This window comes from Symphodus melops (assembly GCF_947650265.1).
Source record: "Symphodus melops genome assembly, chromosome: 8".
Classification (NCBI taxonomy): Eukaryota; Metazoa; Chordata; class Actinopteri; order Labriformes; family Labridae; genus Symphodus; species Symphodus melops.
In genome coordinates this window covers 12,479,026-12,495,983 of record NC_136698.1, presented here as the reverse complement: position 1 = coordinate 12,495,983, position 16,958 = coordinate 12,479,026, and the positions used below count along the sequence as shown (strand labels likewise).

The 16,958-nt window shown below is 39.4% G+C and overlaps 2 protein-coding genes across 2 annotated transcripts; both read right to left on the bottom strand.

The window, feature by feature from the left end:
* Positions 1–1,945: 1,945 nt before the first annotated feature.
* mfn1b (mitofusin 1b) lies at positions 1,946–12,501 on the bottom strand. Its single transcript, XM_079350257.1, has 18 exons — positions 12,304–12,501; positions 11,724–11,881; positions 11,368–11,503; positions 10,819–10,981; positions 10,217–10,341; positions 9,959–10,067; positions 9,056–9,163; positions 8,803–8,956; positions 8,322–8,389; positions 7,176–7,297; positions 6,845–6,971; positions 6,658–6,762; positions 5,954–6,056; positions 4,993–5,219; positions 4,710–4,898; positions 4,421–4,617; positions 3,482–3,616; positions 1,946–3,094 (listed from the first exon to the last, which is right to left on the bottom strand). Exons 2-18 carry the CDS (start codon positions 11,869–11,871, stop codon positions 3,025–3,027), a joined length of 2,286 nt encoding a protein of 761 aa, XP_079206383.1. The 5' UTR covers positions 11,872–11,881; positions 12,304–12,501; the 3' UTR covers positions 1,946–3,024.
* A 1,103-nt stretch (positions 12,502–13,604) lies between these two features.
* plaat1 (phospholipase A and acyltransferase 1) lies at positions 13,605–16,573 on the bottom strand. The gene is made up of 5 exons (XM_079351024.1): positions 16,361–16,573; positions 15,527–15,576; positions 15,154–15,292; positions 14,511–14,779; positions 13,605–13,773 (listed from the first exon to the last, which is right to left on the bottom strand). Exons 2-5 carry the CDS (start codon positions 15,551–15,553, stop codon positions 13,672–13,674), a joined length of 537 nt encoding a protein of 178 aa, XP_079207150.1. The 5' UTR covers positions 15,554–15,576; positions 16,361–16,573; the 3' UTR covers positions 13,605–13,671.
* Between the last annotated feature and the right edge of the window lie 385 nt (positions 16,574–16,958).

Here is a 16,958-nt window from a genome sequence, read left to right as displayed (position 1 = left end):
GAATTGCCTGTGTATTTCGATAACATAAATCTAAGTGTTACTTCATCATTTGTGCCAATTTTATGCACAGACCCTGAGCTGTGAACTGAAAAACTAGTCAAATGTGACAAAAAACATGTTGCTCACTTTACTCAAGTGCCAGCCCTATCCATATCCATCAATTATAAGTCTGAGAATGATTTCTGTTATGAAAAGTAGACTCCTTAAAGCTGAATATGATTTTGTATACTGAAGTGTTAAGTTGACAGAGTTTTAGATTAAATTGTGTATTCAGTCAGGTGTTCAAATCCCCAGATAAAGGTGAAGAAACGGTTAAAGTATTCAACATGTGGGGAAATCCTCCTGTTATGAGTAGATCAGAAACACTCTAAGCTACAACCAGCAGTATGTTAGCTTAGCTTAGCATGAATAATACAAACGGGATAACAGCACAAATTTGTTTAAAGGATAAAAGAGTCTGTTTTGTTTAATAAGTATAATAACTGTTATTATTAAAAGAGTAACTGAACCAAGCAGTTCTTGTCTGGTAGCGCGGTAACTTCTTTTAATATCTGCTTGTAGCCTGGTCACAGGAGCAGCACATTTCTGCAAATTTAATTTAGTTTTTGAGATTTAAAAAAAGGGGGTAGAAAATGTTAATTGTTTAGCTTTAAAGATGATTGCAGTCTGATTATTTTACCATAACGTTGAGCCAGCTTTGCTATGTCCCTGTTTCAGTTCTTGTTCAAAGCTAAGCTAGCAGTAGCCGCCATGCTAATTTATTCATGAACAGACTGAGTGGCTACTCAAACCTGGTGCAAGTGAATAAAAAACAACCTTATTCTCTGGAACTGTTGAACCATTGTACTGAACCCACTGTTTTCCTTCATGAGCTGTTTGTAACTTAAAAGAAGAAGAAAAAATACACCGTAGCCCTTAACAGCTGAATAGGGGGATTGTTTGCATTTCGTACAGTGATAATCAGCAGACAAGCATTTCTTCGCTCTTTGTGTAATTCTGCAGTATTAGCAGCTGGAACCACTTCTACGTGCCTGTGCAGTTCACTCATCCAAGTAGTGCTGTAGACTTATTAATCAAAAAGGTGCTTGATCACATTTAATTACATAGTTTTTTTTCTTTTTTCTCCAGTCTGTTCTCAACTACACATCTCTTGAGATGATGCATTTACAGTATTGTGTAAAGTAACAAGCACAGATTCGTTGGTATGTTTGACACCAGTTTGTCTGCAGATCAATTTAAGCTGCCATTGTCAACCGCAGTGCTACCTTTTGACTTCAGAAAGCCAATCTAAAAATGTTTAGCACTGCGCAAGTTCAGGCAGCATTATACAGGGCTGTATTTGCACGACTGTCCAATGTGATATCTTAAACTGAGAAAATATTTGAACCTTATCAGAAACATTCAACATCAGAGGATTAGAGTTATACGGCAGCACAACACTTTCATCAGTTGTCACATGACCACCACCACCACAGCACCATCACTTAATAAATGCACTGCCCTTTGACTCCACAACTCACTGTTCTGACATTTTTCTTGTTTGGATTTTATTTATTATGTTTTTAAGCCAGTAAAGACCAGGGACTTGGTGCCATGATAAATCTCTTACAGTGCTATTGTGTGAAATTATAATCACTTGTTATGGAATAATTTTTATAGTCTTTTTCACACCTGACCTTTTTTTTTGTATTTGTACAGTGGCTTGGTGATACTGATATGTTGCCATGAGTAATTGTAACCAATTAAAGGCGTCTAACCAAGAATACAAATCCTGTTTCATTTACAAAGAAATAAGATGTAATGAAGTGTGAATATAGAACTGGACAGTGTCTGTCCAAATGTTTGCCAAGTAGGTCTTCCTGAAGTCCATTATTAAAACAGGTTTCACTCATGAACAAGACAGTATGTCATAAGCTACCTTTTAGAAATAATAAAAATGCACTCATTGACGGTTATATATAGTGATAGATTTAATCCAATCAGGCAATTCTGGAGGTATTTCAAACATCTCAGATTGTTATCTATACAAATCAGATGGGTATAAATAAAATATGATTTTATAAAATATAAGGAATTTTCAAAGCCTTTGATTTGTAAAGTTTTGATTGTAAGAAAACAGAACCTACGGTATATTAAAAAGACATGCTTTTCCTTCTCAAATTATTTTACTCAATGCATTAACTAGACTAGTCCATACAGTATAGATCAGAAAAACAGACTGCTTCTCTTTTATTATTAAATATATATGAATTCTGTTGCGTACATACAGCAGATCATGTGGCTGGACAGATCAGAGTTCCAATCTTTACACATACAAACTTCATTTGCTCCACAAGTTTGTCAAAAAAAAAAGGCATATTCACAGTTAGAAGCACATTAGTGTCAAAAAAAGAGCACCTGAGCGGTACCTTTCACACCAAGAGATCATAAACGGCACCTCATGGTGCATCTGTACAGAGTGCGAGTCCAGCTTTCTTTAATTCTCAGGCAGTTTTGTTTTACAATTTCTTCAAAGATTTATTTTCCTAACACTTGGCTGGCTGAGGCGGGAAGGAGAGAAAAATACTGTTGTCTCTGAGGATGTGTAAATATTTTCCATTGTTGATTCACTCGCAACTTTTCATTGATTGGTCTATTAAATGTCTAAATTAATAACATGAAGCTATTTAGTTAACAAAAATGTATTTGTGTTAGGGTGTGACAAAAAGACAAAAACAAAACAGAATAACAAAATAAAATGATTATTATTAAAACACAATCGAACCGAATCCTCTAATTTGAGAAGTAACAGAAGTTTGGTATTTTCTTGCAGAAAAAAAAATGACTTTCCTTGTTTATTATCAAAATATTACTGTCTTTCTAAGGATGATAGATCAATCAACAGATCCCTCTGTCTTTACAGCATTAATGTCCATACAGAAAGTCTGGTGTATTTTAGATGATGAGGACCAAGGCAGGGTGTTGCCCGCTGAAGAATGATTGGTTCAAAGAGAACCAAACTGTGGAGTGATGAATAGGAGCAGCTCACTGCTGAGGCTGCAGATACTGGTTTGTAAAAGCCTCCAACTGTCTCTCTAGCTCTGTCGCTTTATGTCTGCAGAGGGGACAGAAAAAGAAAAAACACACCTCAGACTTAAACCCGGTCTAAGTTCAATAAATGAAATTAAGGAATGAATGTTAAATCATTTTTTCATCAGTCCAGCAGACTTAATCAATACATGTTATTAAAAGCATGAACAAAATGTCAAATGTAGTGCAGTCACAAAATGTTATCAAACCTTAAAAGAACTGAAAATGGAAAATCATACTGCAAATTTGGCCAAATACAGTTATGAGTCGTAAAGTTTGCTCTTCCCGATGTTACCTCTAAATCATTCATTCCCCCAGACTAGATCTTTCATAAATTTCCACACAATGCTCTTTCTCTCAAACATTGCATCATTACACATACACACGCACACACACACGTAGCAGGACTGACCGCAAGCTCTTGGATTGGCTCTGGACAGTCTCCAGCTGGTCTATCTTGACTGTCAGTTGGCGGATTTCTGCCTCCAGCTCTTTCTGTGTCTGGTCCACCTGCTGACATAGCCGAGCAAAGGTCGTAGCCATCTCCCTGGCAACACAGAGGGCACAGCGATGTGGCGGTTATTTATTTAACTATGGTACAAAGGGGAAGGTTGGGTGGGGCAGGACTTAGTAAGTATCTGTGTGTACAATAAAGAAGATAATGAGGACTAAGGCTTTGTTAATAGGTCAAATACTATCAGGAATAGATTTCAGGGGATAAAATTAATCTTTTGAAATTAATATAAACATCTTAACAGTGAGGATGTGAAAGATAAAAACTACCGTTATCGATTTTCTATATTGTCATAATTGATTCTTAAATGTCACATTTTCTACTTGATGCATGGGGGCGGCAGTCACTCGTCTGTAAGGACTTTGTTTGCAAGTTCAAGTCTCTGTTCAGACCAAGAGTGAAATCTGGGGGTGGTTCCTTGAGAGGTACCAGTTTACTGCAAAGCAATAAACCCCCAGCTGCCCGGGGGAGGGGGGGCTTTGCTACTCCCTCACTGTGGCATGTGTAGGCATGTTTGTGCTTCCAATGTGATTAAAGCAAAAATAAATCTTAATTTCCCCCTAGATTAAAAAAAAACTATAAAATTAAATAAAAATAATAATTAAATACAGATAATAATCAAATGACATTAAAAAATATTTCCCTTAACTTGTGCATTCTGCAAAGATAAACAAAATGCTGTTATCTCTGATTAGATCAATACAGCCTGAAGAAATCCTCTTAAATTGACCCTAACTACATTCCCTGGAATTTTCACATAATGCCTAAAAAGTACACGTGATCAGAAAACACAAAATATTTACATACTGCTCAAAATGGACCTGTATTTGAACTTACTGTTGGACCTGGTGGCTACAGTTTGCACTGGTAAAACTGACAATGAGCTGCAGCTTCTCCGTTGCATAGTCCACAAACTGGCGCTTCAGAGAGCGTTCCTTTGCCTTAGTGGTCCAGGTGAGTCTCTCGTACAGGTACAGCAAGCCGTACATAGAGGCTGAAAGGGCAATCAGCTTCCAGCCGACAGCTCTGTACACCTTAGGAGGGGAAAAAAACAAAACAGGAAATAGGTTTTCGAAAATCTCTTCTTGAAGGTTCACATGTCTGAACAGCCTTGAAAACAACGTACCACTCCCCCTACGATGACAACACTCATTGAAGTACGGGAAGTTAGAGATGCCACATTGGTTGCCATGGCTACCATCAGGTCCTCCTGGGTCATGAGGGCTGTCCCGTTGTTGTTGGGTTGGGATATCGTAGAGGGGGGTCCCGAAGATGGTGTAGAAGCCGGTGGCAGTGCTGGTCGAGAGGTCTGTGTCTACAGGACAGTAAAGTTTTGAAATCTGACTCACCAGTGGATTGAGAACAACATGGACATTTAATTTCACAATATACATCTATCCAGCTTGTACCTGGAAGTTCTGGTCCACCAATTTGAGCGCTCTCTGTGCGTTGACAGATCCCAAAAAGCGGTGGACTAATGATGTCCAGCCCAAAGAAAACTGAAACTCTATGTTCTCCTGGAAGTCACTGCACAGTGTGGCACAGTTAAGGTCATAGCTCAGGTCAAACTTCCTGTTGGGCACCAGCATGCTGACTTGGCTCTGGACCGCAGAGGGAAGCAGGGGGAGCATGCTCTCTGGAGAGTGAGGATTATATAGAAAAGGGAGACATCAACAAGGTTTTCTATATATTAAGAAGTGAACAAGTGTCATAGACATGTAATCTGAACAAGCACTTTGTGACTATTGATGTTAATTATAATCTGGCCACCTGGTGGGGGGAAAAAAAGAACAACACAAATCACATGACACACCATCAACTGATTGTCAGTGTCGTCGGCTTTGACTTATCCGTCCTCGGGGAGAAGAGGAAAAACAATATCACGTCACAATTTCATAACAGCACCTGAGTCCTTTGCATTAGCGGGCACATTAACACCCTTCCAACGTCAACGTGACAGAATGATGCCTCTGTAGCTAAACAGGACACGGGATGATGGCATTCAGCGAGGTGGGTAAATATAGCAGCACCCTGGGTGTTGCAGACCGTTGCCTGTGTGCCCAAACGGTTTGTTCTCAGTTTAGCAACACATGCTATGTGGATGAAAGTACAACGGTTAACTGGAAATCTGGCTGGAGATAATGTTTCCTCTTTGGCATTTTAAGCAAGAAGTTATCAGATTAGAAAAATTACTCGCTTAGTTTTCAATCAGTACTATTTCTCCATCTTCTTTTTGATCATTCAGAGGGAAGCACTATTTTACGACTATTTACATTAACGCGAGGGCTTCAGGCTGCACGCAAATGCTCAATAATGACTCTGGATACAGAAACAAAATGTTTTGTGCATTCACGTTCCCAGTCTAAGTACCTATCATGAATCCTTGAGAGGACTGGACAGAAGCGTTGATGGCGTCCGAGCAGCGGAAAGCCAGGTTCTTACCCATCCCCTCCTCCACATGAGAAAGCAGTTCCTGCAAACAGGAACAGGGGTCAGAGGTCGCAAAAGAAATAAAAACATAAAGAAATGATAGACGATAAGAGACCTAGCTTAGCTTAGAATACAACGATAAAAGGTCACGTTATCCTCCCTATGAACCAGTTTGAATAAGTCTCAGGTCTCCCCAAAACATGTCTGTAAAGCTTCTTGAATCCACTCTGAGCTTGTATTTGATCGTGCCGACAGTTTAAACCCCTCCGTTTCAGCCCTGCTCAGAACAGGCCGTTTCTGTAGCTTTAATGCAAGTGAGCTGTGTTCGACCACGCCCCTCTCTGGACGGGGACGAGGCTAGAGGGACGAGGCTTTCTTGCACCCTGCTCTATTGTATACGGTGGAAAGGTGGACTCAGAGGGTGGAAGTGTTGCTTCTTCCTTTTATGATGTCACAAAGGAAAAACTCTCCAAACGGCCTGCTCGAGCACACGTTTTCCGAAAAGATGCAAAAGATTGAGAGGATGAACTTTCGTCTTGATCGGGGATTTGTAGGCAGACTAGGGACAAATGGTAGTGTTAGAAAAACCACCTTAAAGTGTATTTTGTATAATGTGCGTCCTTTAAACCTTCGCACCAACTTACAGTTTTGTAGATCTTGAGGACATGCGGTGATGGGTGGAAGTCAGCACGGAACTCATCAACAATTACGTGAAGGCGGCAGATCTCTTCTCCCATGGCACAAGATACCTGGATGAAACGCAGCCTGAGTTACCCGCCGGTTACAGCACGGGGAGCAGGACACACATTTAAAACATTTCTTCCATCTTACCTTCGACTCGACATCCTCACTGATGGCCTTGATTTTCTTCTTGATATCATCAATCAGCAGGTTCAGCTGATTCTTTACAAACTCCAGCCGGTCCATCTGATACTCTCTGTCCTCCAGCGCTGCCACTCTGAAGCATCGTCCAACAAATATGAAGTAAAGTCAAAATATACGAACTAGCAGCTGAAGGATTTATTGAAAAAAAGCAGGACAAAGTATACACTGTGCTGTAGACATCCCTTTTATTTAAACAGGATATTATTCACATGTCATCTCCATAAGACCTTTATTCATTATTATTGTTTGAGTCAGAGGAATGGATCGGAATACTCACCTCTTCTCTGCCGCCTCAATGTTGATGGCGTCCATGATGCTCTTGAGTTTTTCTGTGATCAGCTTGGCCCTGATAGTGTGCTGCTCAAACTTTGTTTTCACTGCTGACTGCGAGATACACTCCTACGAGGCCATAACACACAGGTTACTGTGACAGCTACAGGGGGCTGCTGCTGGTCAGTGTGTGTGTGATGTCACGCAGACACACACACACACACACTGAGCAGAGACCAACAGAGGACAAGATACACACCTGCTGCTTCAACTTAAGAGAAGACGTGAAAACACAGGTGTGAAGTGGTCAGCAGCAGAGTGTGCATCTTGTGTCTTACAGCCCACATAAAGTCGTAAAGATCACAGTAACATGTTGTCAGGGAAATAAAAAATTATGCATAAAATAAAACACACCAAATGTACACAAGAAAGAATTAAAGTGAAGGAAAATGTAAAATGATGAATATTGTGTCATTTTGGGATGAAATCTTTGATGTCATCTTCAAATATGACACAAATGATAATATCAACAAGATGAAAATAAACAACACAGAAACACAAAGATAACGCAAAATGACGGTAACGACAGAACTAAATCTGAAGGGGGAACAGAAACCAACGGATGCCCTCGCCTAAGTGAATCTAGACTTCAGCAATGAAGACGCAGGTTGATGGAAAAGGCACAGTGAATGGTCTCGGAGGCGCCGCGTCCGCCAGCCTGAAAAGTGCACGGGTCGGCGCAGAACCTAAACGCTACGCTGGGTTCCACCTAGCCGACTGCTCTGCTTATAAGTAGAGCGTTCAGATGCCTCTTCATTGTGTATTTACTGCACAATAATTAGTAGTATTTCTCAAGAACCTTCTGAGTTTGTGTAACCTTCACACAAAGTGTGAGCTCGGGTTCACTGTTTGATCAAACAGCCACGCTTCTTATAACACATCATCTTCTCTTAACAAGTCACTCAACAGACAGCGGCAAAAAGATTTGCTGAGATTTCCACAAACCACCAGCCATCCTGCTGTCCAAAATACTAGATCAAGTTCAAGTTCTGTCTCTCACTAGTCAGACAATACATAGATCTTCTTTGGGAGGTGGGATTAAAATTACTGGAAAGTATGAAGAGGAAACACACACACACACACACACGCATACCTCAAACCTCCTCTCAAAGTTCTGGAACTCCTTCAGTCTCTCCTGGAAACCCTCAGCCAGAGCGCCACCTGTTGGATGAAATGACCATGTGGATGTAAAATGAAAAATCGTCGCTGTTATTGCACAGCAGCCATCTGCATGTATCCTCTATAAGCCTTTATATTTCACTTCAACTATCCTTGACTACAGTTATCATTAGTTTACTTTGCATCTCTTGTGTGGTGAAGCCTCTTGTTTAAAAAACAGAATAAGACAAGATACCAGTGCCAATGAAAACAATCTACATGTTTCCCTAATAAGTTTTGGTAAAAAAAACAAAAAACAAAAATTTTTTAAAAAAAAGACACGTTCACAACTCTGTGAAGTACCATGTAAATGGTTGAATGAAAACCTTTATTGCCCCTGGGGGAATTTGTCTGGTATGATCTATAATCTTTTCCAATAACTACATAAACAGCAGGGCTATATTCTGAAGCCTCACCTGTTTCAGGCATGCCCTGCGCCCGCTGCATACGAGAGTTGAGCACCTCTTTGGCCGAGACGAAGAAGATGCGGTTGGGAGCCTGGTCACGATCCACAACCTTCAACTCCTCAACCAGGAAGTCGACACAGCGGTCTGTGTGCTGCTTCCTCACCTGAAGAGAAATGTGTTCAATCAATAGAATTAATCCTCACATTCTGAAATGACCTTTTTCTGATTTTGTCACAGGAAACACAACAGATGGTTGACTCACATCCTCCATGTACTCTGGTTCATTTGCTGAGGCGTCCCAGCGGTTGTTGAGGATGAAGATGTTGGGCTTTGACAGGCGTTCATTTACTTTGTGGAAAAAGTGTTTTTCCTGGACGGCGGAAGAATGAAGAGACATTAGTAAGAGTGATATTAAAGTTAACTATATTGTTTCTGTTTTATTTAGATTCACCATGAGAAAAAAACACATGTAAATCCAGTAATACGGAGGAAATAAACTAAAAGCTTATAGAGGAATGTGTGTTCCTTTCCCTTTAAGAGCTGCTGCCGGGTGAATGAACTCTGTGACTAACGTGATGTCCAGCTTTACATTGCACGAATACCTGAGCTTAGAGAATCAAGTGTGAGGCCTCGTTGGCTGGATATCAACACAGGCAGCCACACTCTCCACTCTGCTATCAGCTCAGCATCAAAACATCAGCACACACAAGTGGCCGACACAACTGAATGCTTCCTTTTGTTGCTCGTTTACTTGAACTCTGAAGGACTGTGCAGACATCGTGAAATAAAGGAAAAAATATCAAATAATAAGAGTAGCTATCTCTAGAATTCAGACAACTTTCACTTTCTCTGTAAGAGAAGACGTGTACGTTTGTGGTGTACACTGATGCTTTGTCTTTTACATTTAAACATGAAAGAATACAGCAAATTCTTAAAAGATGTATCTGACCAGATGGCAAGAGAGTTCACAGCAAAATGTAAAAAAATATTATAAAATCATTAAATACAGTTTTTTGTCGATTAGCCATCATGCCTGCCTCTTTATAGGTAAACTGAAAGTGAAAGTGCAGGTTTATTCACTTCATTCAGTTAATACCTGACGCAACATTTGTCACACATAAAGTTTCATTTCCACAGGATATCGATCACACGTCTTAGTGTTTACCGTGTTCATGAGTGTAGATTCAGAGTTGGCCACCAGCACAAAGACGTCAGCATCCAGGCAAAACTTGTCAATCCAACTGTCCAGCTGTGTTGTGACATCTGTCCCTGGGCTAGGGAGACGAGGGGTGGTGAAGAGGTCAAATACACGTCAGTAAGATTCTTTTTCACAATGCTGGCTGACTCTGTCGAAGTCTTGCTTATTTATGTTCTACAATCAGTCAAAACGATGAAGATAGGAATTCTGATATTCTGATGTTACCTGTCTACAAGCACCAGGTCATCTCGAAGAAGAGCACACTTGGTCTTGGGCCAGAACACACGGACGAGACAGCCCGCATCCAGACTCTCATCCATGTGGAGTGCGTGAGCCAGCTGGTTGACAGTCTGCAGACACAATTTAATCATCAGCTGATGAGGTGGTTGCACTTAACTCTTCTTTTTTCTTTTTAAAAACATTTTACAAATATAATATTTATGAATATAATCGCCGACATAAAATGTCTTTTAAAAAAAAACAAAAAAAAAAAACATTTGATTTTGGTTAAACTACTTGTAACTCTCTGTAGAAAGATCAGGTATGAACAGTTCAGCGTGAGAGAGATGAACCATGTCAGTCTGTATGCTCATCTGTGACACCCATTCAAGTCTAGCATTTAAAAAACAACATTTAAAATCCCATTCTTGCTAATCTGACTGCACTTCTCAGATATCCCAACTTGCATTATTAGTGTAATTGGATGACAATTGTTCAAAGGCACAACAGCAACAGGTGGCTTGATTAGTGAAGATGGACAGATGTTGGGGTGTGTTCATGTAAAAACTGTGTGCCAACATACTCTTAGAGAAGACGAGAGCATTTACCTTGATGCTCTTCTCCTCTTCAGAGCCCTCCGTCTTGAGGTAAGCTTTATCTTCATCGGTGCCCTCCACACTCAGGAAGCAGTTGGTGGTGTGGCCAATCCCGCTAGGCAGCACACGGTCTCTCAGCATGGCATTGACCACAGTGCTTTTACCATTACTGGTCCTACAAAACCAACAAAAGACATTAATTGGATGCATGTAGAAATCTGGCATTTTCTTTGAATTATTATCCGAATGTGGAAAGATGGCACATCGTAATACATTAACTGAAAAGCAGTGCAAACATTAGTAGACTCAGGGGTCTGAAAAGTAGATATTGTAATTAGACAGGTGCAACAAGAAATATTTTCAATGTAAGGAGGTTCAAAAAAACCTTGGAATTAAGCATAAAAATCTCTGTTATTCCTTGACACATGGTTAAAAAAAAATTCATTAATGCACAATGAATTTGTTACAATAGGTAAGGTATGGGTTGATTTAACTGCATCAATTAAAGGAGTTGTTTTTCACAAAATAAAGTATGATCCATCAGTGTATTCAAGTATTTACCTGCCAAAAAAGGCCACTTTCATGTGTCTGCGTGCCAGCACCTCCTTAATGACGGCAAGTTTCTCAGCGTATGCCTGAATCTCACGCTTCTGATCCTTAGTCGCAATGTTCTCCAGCGCTTTATTCCCACACGTTTCTGTGCAACACAAAGGTGAACACCACACTTAAATCACAAGCCAGACAGAGCGGACTGACATGTAAACATGAAAATCCAATCACTTCTCTTCAACATCAAATGGACTGTGAAGCTCTTACTGATGAACATTGTTTACATAATTCATTTCCATTTAAAAAAAAGAAAACAAAAAATATTGTACCAGGAGCAGACTAAGAAAAGTTAAACAGATCCCTCTCACCTTCTACAAACTCTGAGGTCTCTTTCACATAGTTGAGTAGATGTTCAAAAACATCACTGATCTTCTTCTTGGCGACAACAAAATGCTTCAGAGGGGAGAATTCCCCGCGTGCTGAATCTGACCGCGTAAGAGTAGGAACTGCAGCCATGGTGATCAATCTGAACACACAGAAGGGTCAACGGTCAAACACTGAAGATCAGTCCACTTAAACAGAGCAACCAGAATCCTAGCAATAATATTAGACTTTTCAGATAGATGGTAAGATGGTAAGGTTGTGAAAGTTGGAGGTGTGTTAACTCATGCACAGCAGGAATGCAAAACAAACAGGTTAGCTCAGTTATCTAATTGAGAAGTCAACAATAACATCGCCACACACACAAACAGATAACCTCTGTAGAGGTGGTGAGGGAACATACAGGGAGCTGTTCTCAACCAAATGTGATTTGATTTGTAAATCTTACACGAGAACGCACGCGGCTGTCAAACAAGCTAACACATTAAGCTAGCTTACTTTATAAACGTCAGCGCGTTAGAAAAGTAACTAGCATTAGCACTTAACTATTGTTATTATTTCACTTACCACGGTCCTAAAACAGCCAGTGTCCTCTTTTCATTACACAAACAATCTCGATCCGCAGCTATAAAACAGTGTGTCTGTTCCTGTTAACTAATGTCCTCCTGTCAGCCTCGCTAACCTTCTGTTTGTATCCAGTGTTGGTGAAACTGAAAGGTTATTGTAGAGTTACATTTCCGGAACAAGTTTCAAAATAAAAGCCGACTTGACCTGAGCGGCAGGGTTTGACATTGTGCAAGAAACAGAGGTCAAACATTTGAATGTGGCTGACGTGCGTATATTTAAACTATGTGGTGGTTTTCTGTAACACACAGATTATGTACCCTTTCCTATGTTTTTAATTATGCAAAGCATACTTCTTTTTTAATAGACCATATTTTATCGTTGCTATTGCAGCAGCTTTTACTCTAGTTTAAAACAAATTCACATATATCATAGTGCATCACATGCAGTTTGGGTGTAAACAAATAAACGTGTAAAAAAAATAAATCACTGTATATGTTGTAGTTTAAAGTGTCAAACTTCCTGCTTCTTTCAGATTAACTCTCGGCTTCTTGACGGAGCGAACAAACTCTCAAACAGTTTTTGACAGGGGAGGAGAAAGTGACGTCAAGGTTGGCGGGCTGCAGCCAATCAAAGAGCGAGAACCCTGAGTTACTGTACTAAAGTCCTGAACGGAATAATATCAACTTTACCGCATAAAGAGCTTAAAAGTAATATGTTAAACAATAACGGTGCATGATTATTGTTCACATCTTATTAGTAGTGTCACTAGTACACTTTCACTGTCAATTTCTGCCAGTTTTAAAAATACAGTCTCACCAAACTGGTACACTGGTCTAATCTAATACCAGCACCAGTAATCAGTTGTCTTCTCTTGTTTATCCTGTAAAGGGATTAACGGGACTGGAGTCAATCCCAGTTCACAGTGGGTGACAGGCTATGTATGTGAAGACAGAAAGTTTGGAGCAAGAAATCTCTTTTTATACTTTAACAATACTTTCCTGTTCTCTGTCTGGAGGTGCACAAGAATCATGAAAAAATGATTTATTTCAGAGCCTGAATGAGGTTTTATTATGGAGCCCCTGAAGTCCCAAACAGTAAAAAGAAAATTATTGTGCGCACATTATTATGTTGTTCCCACAAGTTAATGTCTTGTGTGTACAATATAATTAACTTGTGTGAACAAGATAATTGAACCCATGATTCCCCATAATCTTAGCTAATAAACACAGTTGATCAATGCTGTGCATACTAAGTAAGAATAATTACTTAACAAGAAACAATAAAGTCATTTATATTTTGCAAAATTTTAATTATCTTTTTATGCATTTTAAATCACAGCCGCATGAATGTTGGGAGGAAATACAGCTGTCAGAAAGGCCTGTTTCTTGATCTAGTGTTGATCAGTCCCAGGACAGAGAAGGCGCTGGCTGCTGCCGTCACCAAACTGATGGCCCCAATGGCCCGTGTAGCCTGTGGAGACAAGGAGAGGAAGAGGAGGTGGACTGAGGACCATTAAGAAACAGGAGATGTTAGAACAAAGGGCTTTTTTGGGCAGAATATTTAGGTTGTCAATGAAAGGAGCTTGACAGTCTATCAACAAGCGTATGAGTCACACATTTGCAATGTTTGGAATTCAAAACATAAATTTTTCTTTGGCATTATCATGTACTGGATTTCAAACTACCAACTTGGTTTTATATGAACAAGCCACCCTGGCCAACTGGAAACTAAATACTTAAAGTTTAACTCATTTTGATTTAAAACAAAATGTATAAACTCACTCAAAGTGAAGAAGACTAAAACTGTGTCACTAACATTTTGATTAATAATTTAATGTCGGCTAGAGTAATAAAGAGTATCTCAATGTAAAAACTCTTGAGATAACTTTTGTTATGAATTATATACAAAATAAAGATTGATTCCACACAATGACATATCAGAAAAATTGTTTGAAACCACCAAGAGTAATAAAATTAGCAGGCAATTCAAATTCAAATATTGTGAGATTCATTTATGTTAAATATTATTTTAATTTACCACTGTGGTATATATTTTTTCTTGTTTGAATGTCTTATTCCGCCCAGAACATATACATAGAAAAATAATGACAGTAGTGACATTTGTGGTCACTCACTTCGGTATTTTAAGTAAAAGTGTGTTTTTCCCTGATGACACATGAGACAGAAACAAAACAAACAATGAGAGACCTGCTCGGACACCCCCTCCCCGTAGCGCAGGAGGGTAACAAAGTGCTCGCAGTTGCTCCCCAGCAGGTCATAGGACACCTCCTGGCCGATGAGGGCCTGTGCTTGTTGGATGATCTCACTGATGGGTAGGGGTGTGTGGTTGTGGTCGTACTTGTTGTTGACACAGTATGAGTCACTCCCCACCACTTCCTTCAGCAGCTGCATGCGCACCACCGCCTTCCTGCTGAAGACGGACTTCACGCTGGACATGGCGGCTGCTGGGCTCTCATCTGGGGAGGAGTTAAACAAAAGGTGTTTTTAGTAAAAAAAAAGAAATCCTTAAATAACTAAGGATTTGTTTTGACTTAAGACTCTCTGATCTGTGACCATGGTTATGTTGATCTATGTGATGTACATTTTTACATGACATGTCATATTTCTGTAACTTTTTTTAAATGTGAACTGCCCGTCTTGGTCAAGATACTCTTGTTAAATAAACGTGAAAGGCATCCAATTATACATCTCACATTAACTTTAATGCATCATCAGGACACAGTGGGAGAAATTAAACCTCTGTTGTCTGAGATAACACTTTTATTCATTACTATTAGTAGTAAAGCTTTGCTTGGCCGATTGAAGATGTCAGTAGCTGTTTCTTACTGACCAACAGGAGTTAAGTTGATTATGTAACCATCTCCCAGGTAGAGAGCCCAGTGCTGATAGGCTGGTCTGAAGATCTCAATCAGGTCACCAGGCTGGGGGTCACCAGAGGGGTCAGAAAGGTCAGGGTCATTAGAGGCCATCTGCAATCATGCAAAGAGGGAGAGAGGTTTTTTTGTTTACATCAATGTACAGTCAAGAAACAACCAACTCCAAAACTGAAATCAATTCAAATCTTATTCTTTTAGTTGCCAGATTAATTGTCAAAATTGTTTTTTTTTACTCCTACTCCAACATTTCACATCCACAATATCCTATCATAAATATCAGGCACAGTATTCAATTTCATGTTACTCACAAACTTTTAGTCAACTTACAGTAGATTTTTGTTGTTGCTTATCCATCCCACATCATGCTTCCACAAATTCTAAGAAGAATAGAAAACAGATAGGAAAAAACAAACAACAATGCTACTTTTAGCAGAAATCACCTAATTCTTAGTGATAGAGAATGCTGGATAGGATGGTACAATGTAAAGCGCATCCATACACACACTCACAGACAATACACATCAGCTCACACACAGACAATACACACCAGCTCACACATAGACAATACACACAACCACCTGTGCTGCTTACAAAAGCGTACACACAATGAGGAAGCTGATAGAAAAATAATTTGAACCCAGGTTATTTCACATAGAAAATAAATATCCCTAAATTGTTACACAAGTGTGTTCAACTTCTACAAATGATTTTTAAATAGATGACCTTGAATGATCTAATATATAGTTAAATTCTTATTTTTTTACTGCATATTCAAGCAAGGCAAAATGTAGCTCTGATCAAAATGACACGTGGTAGGGATGTAATCTATATCTGCCCAGGAGAGCAATTAGTGATTCCATCTTATCAATTATATATGATGCACAAGCCATGATGAAAAAAGAAAGCTACAATGCCAATAACTAATGGGGGGGGGGGGGGGGGGGGGGGTCACTGAGATGCTACTAAAATGAAAATATATACACAATATAATTATTCAACATAGCATAAAGATTAGTCTCAAAGTGTATGTTATGATGCTCGAAAAACATCATCTGTATCTTTATACACCAACACTTTATGGAACTATAAATTCATTTGACACCGAATAAAATCAGAGGCCCAGATCACAACAGAGCTAATTCACACAAAAGTGATACTTACTCGAACACCAGCAGCTTTTTCTTCCTCACCATTTTAATTCTCCATCATAAATCCGCACATAACCATGGAAAAATCCAGTGAGAAAAGAAAAAAAAAAAGCAAGAAATTGATTTCCAATTTTCGAGATGATAAAAAGCTTGTAAAATATTCCAAAAGCCAAACCAGAAGCCGGGGGTCCTGGTGGAGGTATTTCAGTGTCGCTGCTCTGACTGATGACAGTTTCACACTGTTGCCAAGGTCACACAGGCACTATACACCCACAGAGAGGCATTGTGCCGTTCACAGGCAGCCACACTGCTTCTCTGAATGAGAGTTATTGTAAACTTGGAAAGACAACGCATAAACAAAGACTCTTCATTTCATTTAATAGCCATCTGATCTCTGTGCCTGGATGTTACATCAGTAAAGCAGACCATAATGTTCATATATTCTACATTTGAAGTTGTAATGTGTTTTTTTTTTTCCAAAATGTTTATTTAAATTAAGATCATATTGTTCACTTTCAAACCTTGCTCAGAATGTCATGATTGGGAAGCTCCACCTTGCACTTCAAGTGTTTTGTGTTCACTCAATCAAAAACACAAACCAAAAATCTCTC

Bases quoted from the DNA above. Each gene is read 5' to 3' on its own strand.
- mfn1b (XM_079350257.1), bottom strand. From the start codon at position 11,871: ATGGCTGCAGTTCCTACTCTTACGCGGTCAGATTCAGCACGCGGGGAA. The intron at 10,982-11,367 runs GTAAATACTTGA...TTGGTTTTGTAG, and splicing joins AAAGTGGCCTTTTTTGGCAG to GACCAGTAATGGTAAAAGCA. The intron at 8,957-9,055 runs GTGAGTCAACCA...ATTTCTCTTCAG, and splicing joins AACCAGAGTACATGGAGGAT to GTGAGGAAGCAGCACACAGA.
- plaat1 (XM_079351024.1), bottom strand. From the start codon at position 15,553: ATGGATAAGCAACAACAAAAATCTACT. The intron at 15,293-15,526 runs GTAAGTTGACTA...GCATGATTGCAG, and splicing joins AGCAACAACAAAAATCTACT to ATGGCCTCTAATGACCCTGA. The intron at 14,780-15,153 runs GTCAGTAAGAAA...ACTCCTCCCCAG, and splicing joins AATCAACTTAACTCCTGTTG to ATGAGAGCCCAGCAGCCGCC.